This window comes from Eupeodes corollae, chromosome 2, assembly GCF_945859685.1.
Source record: "Eupeodes corollae chromosome 2, idEupCoro1.1, whole genome shotgun sequence".
Taxonomy (NCBI): domain Eukaryota; kingdom Metazoa; phylum Arthropoda; class Insecta; order Diptera; family Syrphidae; genus Eupeodes; species Eupeodes corollae.
In genome coordinates, this window is record NC_079148.1 from 67,383,331 (window position 1) to 67,392,795 (window position 9,465).

The 9,465-nt window shown below is 34.1% G+C and overlaps 3 protein-coding genes across 3 annotated transcripts; 1 reads left to right on the top strand and 2 right to left on the bottom strand.

The window, feature by feature from the left end:
• Positions 1-6,637: 6,637 nt before the first annotated feature.
• Positions 6,638-7,322, top strand: LOC129948510 (uncharacterized). The gene is made up of 2 exons (XM_056059541.1): positions 6,638-6,758; positions 6,818-7,322. The coding sequence occupies exons 1-2, from the start codon at positions 6,680-6,682 to the stop codon at positions 7,189-7,191; spliced, it is 453 nt and encodes a 150-aa protein (XP_055915516.1). The 5' UTR covers positions 6,638-6,679; the 3' UTR covers positions 7,192-7,322.
• Positions 7,323-8,208: 886 nt separating this feature from the next.
• Positions 8,209-8,751, bottom strand: LOC129944983 (uncharacterized; the record flags this gene model as incomplete). Its single annotated transcript, XM_056054642.1, has 1 exon — positions 8,209-8,751. A coding segment is annotated over one exon (543 nt), but the record flags the coding sequence as incomplete, so codon positions are not given.
• A 6-nt stretch (positions 8,752-8,757) lies between these two features.
• Positions 8,758-9,310, bottom strand: LOC129944984 (uncharacterized). The gene is made up of 2 exons (XM_056054643.1): positions 9,155-9,310; positions 8,758-9,096 (listed from the first exon to the last, which is right to left on the bottom strand). The coding sequence occupies exons 1-2, from the start codon at positions 9,308-9,310 to the stop codon at positions 8,893-8,895; spliced, it is 360 nt and encodes a 119-aa protein (XP_055910618.1). The 3' UTR covers positions 8,758-8,892.
• Between the last annotated feature and the right edge of the window lie 155 nt (positions 9,311-9,465).

Below are 9,465 nucleotides of genomic sequence, written 5' to 3' on the forward strand. Positions count from 1 at the left end.
TCATCACTATCTTATAGATAAAGTTAATAAAAAAATGTTATACTTTAATTTGTACGTTTTATGTAATTTTAGCTTTAGCCATACAAAAAAATATAACAATTTATTTGTACATTTTTAAATATTACTTAAATAAATTTACTAGTAAATAAAATATATATTTAGAAAGAAAAAAGAGGAATTGTTTTATTTTTTACTTATCATATTTAGTTTTTGTAATGGGTCCGATTTTCAAGATCCCTTCACTCGAAATAAAAGATTTTTAGGGAGATGTTTGTGCGTGAGTGTGTACATACGTTAGTACGTAAGTATGTTCCTTTCTTTTCGCCGTCCATAGCTCAGGAACCAGTAGATATATGGAAAGGGCTCTCAAAAATTTTAGTGGGTGGCTTTTTTAACACAGCAATTTCCAATCCAATTTTTTTCATTAGATCAAAAAAACTGAAAAAAAAATGTTTGTTATCTTGAATATTTTACGAGCAAACTAATTTTATCTCAAAAATAATTTTATGCAACAAGAAATGACGTTTTTGACATCCGGTAAAATTTTGAGAAAAATCGAACTGCCATTTTTGTTTTATAAATCAAAAGTCCAAAAAAAACATAGCTTAAAGTTGGTAAAAATCGATTTTCGACTCAAATATCTTTTCAAAAATTTGAGATCATAGCATTGAACTAACTTTATCTAATGAAAAATATTGTTTTCAGCATTGGGTAATTTTTTTTTAGAAAAATCAAATTGTGAGTTTTTTTTACAAAAAATTAAAACCTAACAAAACAATACTTAAACTTAGTGAAAATGATTTTAAATAAAAGAGGTTTTAACAGCTTAGACCAGTTTTTATTTATTAACTTCCCATAGGAAGTTATTGTAATGGGTCCGACTTGTGAAATTGAAAATTTTGACATTTCTCGACGTTTTAAGGTCCCTACAGTCGAAATAAACTATTTTTAGGGAGATGTCTATGCGTAAGTGTGTACATACGTTAGAACGTCCGTACGTTCGTTTTTTTTCGCTCAGGAACCAGTAGAGACAAAAGAAAAAAGGTATACATTTTAGTTAACCCTAAATATTTCACGAACCAATAACTCTAGAGACTTGGAAAAAATCCAATCAATGGTTTTGTTCTTTAGATCAGAAAAACTGAAAAAAATGTTTGTTATCTTGAGTATTTTACGAAAATAAAATTATTGTATCTCGAAAATAATATTGATGAACCCGTTAGAACGCACCACAAAACCATGATTTACGTCCCAACTCTATCCGAAAACTTTAAAAAATTCATTTCCAAAAAATTGACAGAGGTTCCCTTGCTTTCAAATGAAACAAAACACTTGACCATTGTTTTACTAAACTCAAGACGAAACCTGATAAGGACAAACAAACAGATGTTATCTACAAAATTAACTGCAATGGTAAACGAACCGTGCAAACATGTGTTATATTGGGACCACAAAACAACTCCTTAGACAACGCATCTCGAATCATAAGTCCGACATAAAGCTAAACAATTCTGAGAAGACAGCCCTGACCAGTCACAGCATTAAAAGCGACCATTCTCTTAACTCAAACGATACATGTTAGAAACATTACATATTCTCAATAACAAAAACAACATGAACCGAAAACAAGACACTCAAAACATTTCTGCTGTATATTTCTCTCTTCTTTCTTCTTAAATGTAATTTGTGCTTTACTCAATTTTGACTTAACTTCATTTTTAGAAGTGCTAATTATATTCATAGGATGTTCAAATGGTAGACATGTGCATTCAAGAGGACACAAGTGTCCACCTCGGTCTATCAACTCCTGCCCGTGATGAACATCGGGTGCCTAGTACCTCAACTGGAGATTGGGTTACAATCCCAGTGGAAAGTTGTTGGGAACGAGAGAGGGAGGAGATGTGTTTCTACTAAGGCACCTCTCCTTATCCAGGTGGCAGTGAACACCTTATAGGGCTTCTTCGACTTATTCGGAGCCCAGGCCTATCCGGCTCCCCATCCTTGGAAGGATCTGGCCCTCCAGGTTGGGAGTTGTGCTGCCGTCGGGGTGACTTCCTGGCCACGTTAAAACATCATAGTTTCGAAGCAACAACAAGCCTCGGATACGGACTGATTCACTGTTGACAACCCACGCAAACGAAATAAGGACAACAAACTTCGGACCACGTGCAGCCGAACAATTAGCGGAAGCCCTAAACTGCTTCAAGACAGATATTAGAGCCATCCAAGAAGTGCGATGGGATGGGCAAACGAAAACTAAAAGACTGCGATATCTACTACGGCGACTGCTACCGAGAACAAAGACAGCGTCTATTTGGGTGTGGATTTGTTGTTGGAACTAGGCTCAGGCAAATAGTCTTGAGTTTCAACAGTGTGAGCGAGCGCATCACGACAATCCGCATCAAGGCTAAATTCGCCAACATAAACCTAATATGCGCGCAAGCCCCAACAGAGGAGAAAGATGAAGACACCAAAGACATATTCTTCGAGCTCTTGGACAAGACATATGAGCAGTGCCTTGCCTATGACATTAAAATTTTCTTAACAGATTTTAATGCCAAGCTAAGGAGAGAAGACATCTTTGGTGGCATAATCGGGAGATACAGCCTGCACGACACCACCTCAGACAACGAATTTAGGCTGATCGATTTCGCTGCGGGGCGAGAAGTTCTGGTAACTAGTACGCAGTTCACACATCTCAATATCCACAAGGGGACATGGAAATCTCTTGATCAATTAACCGTCAACTAGATTGACCACATTGCGATCGAAGCACGAAACTTCTCCAGTATACAGGACATCCGAACATTCCGAGGTGCATTGACTCGGACCACTACCTCGTTGTAGCCTAGGTACGGCTACAGATATCCAGACCTGATATCTTTGGTGGAATAATCGGGAAGAACAGCCTGCACGACAACACTTCCGACAACGGATTCAGGCTCATAGATTTTGCTGCGGGGCGAAACGTCATGGTAGCCAGTACGCGTTTTCCACACCTCAACATCCACAAAGGAACTTGAACTTCTCTCATGAGCTATATGAGCATAGACTTAGCCAGAAGGGTAAAAGTCCAACGACTAAGATGGCTAAGCGCATGGAAACCTATGCTCCAATGCTTCGAATCCACAACCACAGGACAGCACAGTAGAGGAAGACCGCGAATTAGGTGGCAAGCACAACTGGAACGTGACCTCAACCAACTTGGGCGCGAAACTGGAGACATATAGCTAGGGACCGAGCTAGATGGAGAAGTTTGTTGGGTGAGGCCCTAGTTCACACAGGACTGTAGCGCCAGCTAAGTAAATAAGTAAGTAATTATATTCATAGTTTTATTTTTTCATTTATATAACTAATATTATATTGTTTTCCTATTTTTCTTGAGTGAGTAAACTTTATTGTATTTGTATCCCATTGAAATAACTAAGACCATTTGTATATTTTTTGTGTTAATAAAGTTCCCCTGAAAACGTTGGGAAAGTTAATTTGTCTCAATTGTTTCATTGCGAAAATTACAGTGACCTTTAAAGCCGACTGAAAACTATTAATCACGAAAATAATTTTATGCAATGAGAAATAAGGTTTTTAACATCTGGTAAAATTTAAAAAAAAATCGAACTGGCATTTCTGTTTTATAAAAAATAAAAGCCTTTAAAAAAATATATTACTAAAAGTTGGTAAAAATTGATTTTCGACTCATGTACCTATACCTAATAATATTTTGAACATTTGGTAAAATTTTGAGAAAAATCAAATTGACAGTTTTTTTACCAACAAATAAAAAAGCTAATACAAATTTTTAAAAATTGATTTTCGACTCAAATATTTTTTTCAAAAAATTGAGATTATGGCTTTAAACTAATTTTGTATTTTAGAAAATACTGTTTTTAACGTTCGGTAAAAATTTGAGAAAAATCGAATTTACAGTTTTTTCTATATAAAATAAAAAAGCTAAACGAATATTAATCAAAGTTTCTCAAAAATTTTCAAAAGTTTGAGTAAAAATCGGTAAAGTTTTGAGAATAATCAAATTGTAATTTAAAAAAAAAAAACAAAAACCTAAAAACAATACTTAAACTTAGTAAAAATGATTTTAATTAAATGTGGTCTTAACAAGACAAGTTTAGATTTATTTTAATTTCAGCTAGAAAAGCTGAAAGTATAAATAAGATTAAGCGTCGTTCAAACGTATTTCAAAATTGATTACGTTTTAAACTAGAGTAAATAAACGCTGTTCAATCTACATAATTCTACCGAAATCTTTGGATTGAAATAGCTGAACCAAAAAAAAAAACGGTTTTATCCGTGGGCCACTGGTTTTACAAACCCTTGATTTAACTTGCTTTCTTTCAACCTCAATTGAGCCGCCGAAATTTTGGGTTTCATAACCATGGCTTATTTTGCAGTTTATTAAGGCTTACGGCATCTTAACGAGTTAAAAAAAAATTAGGTGACCTAATGGCTTCCAGCTCTCAACCATTCCTGTGTGCGGGTAATTTTGTGAAGAATTGAAGGGACCTACAGTTTAAAGGCTAATTTTATAAAGTACTTTTTATGTGAAGAATTAATCTTTGCAGATTTGTCAATTCCTTACAAGAGGCAATACCCGTAAAAAAAAACTTTGTCAGACAGATTTGCCAATTCCTCACAAGAGGCAACCAAAAAAAATGGGGTGGCGCAACAGTCCGTTCTGAACCAGGGCCTAGTGACTTACAACTCTCAACCATTCCTGTGTGCGAGTACTGTTGTCAGGAATGAAAGAGACCTACAATTTTAGGCCTAGTTTTGAGAAAGCACTTTTTCATGACAAAAGTTACTCTTGAAGGATTTGTCAATTCCTCGCGAGAAGCAGTACCCGAGAAAATTATTTTTTTTTTAAATTAAGGTGGCACAAGCAGGGATTGAACCCAAGACCCCTTGCATGACAGTCCAACGCACTAACCATCATGCCACGGGTACTAAAAGAGGCAATACCCGTAAAAAAAACTTTAGATGGCACAGGCATGGATTGAATCCAAGACCTCTGGCACTGGCATGACAGGGCATGACAGTCTTAAGCACTAACCATCGCGGGTCCTACGCTGTAACGAGTTAGCTCGTCTTTTAAGTGTTCTGATCGTCAAAGTTGTACGCATTGTGAATTGAGTTAGGTTGCCAATAAAGGCTTGAATCTAGAAACGTAAGAATTTGATGTTTTATAGCTCGTTATCTGGGATGTTAAATTTCAAAAGCGACAGCTTTCCAAATAACTTTCAGATGCATGTATTAAAAGCCAGTGTATAATTCCTGAACGTAAAGAATAATATTGAACCAAGATTTTAATAGGAATACATTTTCTTCAAGGTTTGTACATGGATCAAAAGCCAGTTGCACTAATGTGGTTCAATGCATAACTTGTGGCTCACCAAATTTTATTTCTTCTATTTCGCTTATGAGTTAAGTAAGTTTATTAACTATTATTAACAGAAAATCAAACTTCATCCTAACAATCATAGAGAAAATATATGTACATATTATCTAGAGTTTCGACTTATTGGGTTTGCTCTCTTTCGACCTACAAGTTAGTTGCCCCGTGCATTTTTATGGGACCAAGCCATTATGAATGTAGTTGTTATGGAATTTGTGCACATCTTGCTCAACCGCGGGGGAAAAGAGTATGAGATGAACTCAGCTGTTCAAAAAATAGTTTCGTTGAATTAAAAAAATGAAAAATTAATGCAATATTTTAAGAATTTAAGTACCGGTCAGGACTCTTGATAATATATTTTCTCTATGGTAACAATCGTTCTTCATTATTCAAATAGTGGTTAAGACTGATTCAATTGGCTTACAACCATTTTAACTTGCTCCACTTTCACACGGTTTAAATTTGACACAACAGCCTTTTTGGCGAATTGATTTTTTTTTATATTATCTTAAAATTACGAATCTTTTAAGTAGAAAAAAGGGGTCGAAAATGGTAACACAGTGTAAGAAACGTGGTAACTGACCCAGACAAAAAAAAGGCTGGGATGCGACCCACACTGATAACTTCCCATCCCGTCTGTCGATTTATCTTGCTTAAAAGTTTGTACATATGTACCTACTCGTATCAATTCATGTAGATTTTATTTTTTATGAAAAAACGGACTGTTGGATTTTTATATAAAAATTACTGAATATCGGAAACAAAATAATTTTGAAGCCAATATTTCAAATTTTTGAAAAGATATTTGAGTCGAAACTCAATTTTTTACCAAGATTTATACATTTTTTTAGGTTTTTACTTTTTGTAAAAAAAAACTGTCAATTCGATTTTTCTCAAAATTTGTCCTAATGTTGAAAACAATATTTCTTATGAGTAAAAATTAGTCAGTAGATATTATATAAAATTTTTGAAAAGATATTTGAGTCGAACATCATTTTTTACCAACTTTTGTTAATTTTTTTTTGGTTTTTAATTTTTTGTAAAAAAAACTGTAAATTCGATTTTGTTCAAAATTTTACTGAATATTAACAACAATAGGGGTATTCACGATCCGATGAAACAAAAAATGTTAAATTGCGAAATTTGTGTTTTTTTTTTACATCGTGAACACACCTTTACTAAACATAGTAAAAACGTCAAATCATGACGTTTCTCATGACACAAAAAAAATTGAAACATTTGTGTTCAATAAATTTGTTCTGTTCATAAAAGATGCCAAAAAAAAGTGAAAAAGAAAATATAATTGTATATTTATTGGAAAATGCTTCTGATAAAATTATGTTGATTGAAAGTATGGGGAAACAAAAAAAAAACAAAGATAAAAATAATGCCAAACATTTTTTGTTAAAGGTGATGCAGAAAGTGAAAACGAAGATGGTGTCGATGAAATCCTTGTTGAACTTTATGAAGAATTGTTGTTAGTCCTGGCTGTTTGTCGTCGATTAACTATCACTGTGCCTAAATCAATTGACTGGCGTGAGAACATTTTATCAACATTGGACAGCGATCGTTTCCGCCAAATGTTGAGAATGGAAAGACATCAATTCGATCTTTTGCTTTCCTTAATTAGTGATGATGAAGAGTTTCAAAAACCACATGCGTGCAAACAATTCTCAATTGGACTACAACTGGCCATTGTTCTCTACCGTTTAGGTTCATCAGGTGAAAACGCATCTGATAGGAAAATTGCAACAACTTTGGAGTTGGAGATGGAGGTACATTGAGCAAAATTACTAATAGAGTTTTTCGAGCTCTAATAAAACAGCTACCCAAGTATATATTTTGGCCAAACAATGAAGAGAGAAAAAAAATCGTTGCCGAAACTTATCATAAGCTACCATTATGCATAGGCTATATTGATGGTACGGAAATAAAGTTGGCAGAGGCACCAGTAGTAGACCACGAAGCATATTTTTCACGAAATCACATATCAATTAAAGCTCAAGTAGTATGTGATAACAAGTTACGGATTCGTGATGTTGTAGTTGGAAGCCCTGGCAGCAGTCACGATGCCAAAATTTTTAAGAACTGCTCAATTTTTAAAAACAAAGAGAATTATGTCTCGGCTCACCAATGGATCGCGGGAGACTCTGCGTATCCCCTCAGCGACTTCCTTATAACACCATTCAGAAGCAACTCAGAGCAATTGTACAGTTCAAAACGAAAAGCATTCAATTTACGACACAGCAGATATCGAGTAAGAGTGGAACATTGCTTTGGCCTACTTAAAGAAAAATTTGGCAGCCTAAAAGAACTAAGGATTCTAAGCGCATTCACAACAAAAACAGCCACAAAATGTGTTGCAAGTGGATAATAGTATGTTGCATCATACATAACATCTTGTTAAGTGAATCTGATTTGGAATTGGGTAGATCTTTTCAAAATGAAGACATTGGAGAGGAAGAAGATTGTCCTTATGAAAATAATATAAATAAGAAAAATTCTGAGATAAAAAGGCAAGGATTGTATTATCTCATGTTTGAATAAGCAGTACCTATCTTTCTGTTTTAAGGTATTTTCTTTCTTGGAGACAAAAAAAGTGAAAAGAAATTAAAAATCGAATTCATTTGCTTTTTTATTTTTTTATCACATTTGTGAGTTATTAAAATTAAGACAAAAAAATATAATAATAATAAAATAATAAAAAAAAATAAACCTATTTTTCATTAATATAACTTATGACATAAATCAGTTAAAAAATAATTAATATTAACAAGAAGTAGGTACACATTTTGTAAATATTATCCATTTTTGTATTTCAGTTCAATTTCTCTCAATGCAATTCGTTCATCTTTTTCAATTTGGAGCTTTCTTATCTCAAAATCATTTTTTATCTTTTCTTCTTCGAGTTGAAGTTTTCTCTCCTCTATTTCTAATGCTTTCTGCATTTTTTCTTTTTTTAGATTAAGTTTTTTTTCTTCAATATCGGCATTTTGAATGAGTTTATCGGTTTCTAACTTTAATTTTTTTTCCTGGAAGGCTTGTCTTTCTGCATGAAGTTGGGACAGCTGGTCGATGGCTGTTCTTGGGGCAAATTTCCGAAGTTTATCGGCACATTTACGAGGATTACTCAATGGCTCTTCACCAGATTTACCGTTTTCTTGTGTAGTTGGTGTGATTGGTATTGGTGGCTGTGGTTCTACACAAGAAAGCTCAAATAATGGACTAGGAGGAGATTCGATGGACACAATTGGATCATTTGAGGTTTGTTCCTCGATTATCTCAATAATCTCATATCCAAGTTGATCCGGGATTTCTTCGTCTGAACAAAAGAAATCTGGAAGCTCATATGTTTGGAAAGAAGTGCGGCCTTCGGTTTTGTCACCAAAAATCTCCTTCAATCTGTCGTAGTAGGGACAGATTTTAAGAACTTTTGCTAATAAGAAATAAACACAAAATTGTTAGGAACGTATACAAAATTGTATCTAAATCTCAATTGTTGTCTCACCTTGAACAGTACCAAGTCCCATTTCTGTTTCCATGAGACCAGCACCAGTTGATTTTTGCCACTCTGTAGCTTTAGAAAATGAAGTTTTCAGGCTTCTCATTTTCCACCTGATCAACTCCCAAGTGGCGTCTAATGGCTTCTGTTCTAACAGTTTTCTGTAAAATATTTGTGCTGTTGGCTTCTAAAATAAAATGTTTTTTGAGCAAAAAACATTTTGAAACATTTTGATTATATCTTACCTCGAAGTTTCCAGTTTCTTGAATGTAATCTAATATAATTAAAATTTCTTTTTCCGTCCATTTTTTTACCGCTTTGTCACGTCGACGGCACTTCTTTATATTCCTTAGATCTGAATCTTTTATTCCATTCTTTTTTCTGATTTTTATCGTTGGCATAAATGCGGCAATAACTTCAAATTCAATTTAAACTTAAAGCCCACCAAAATTTCTGATAAAATGACAGCTGCCAAACTGTCAACTACAACAGACAAATTTTGCACCGTTGTATTTTTGTGTTGCAATAGGGTTCGGGTATAGCAAAAGTTGTTGTT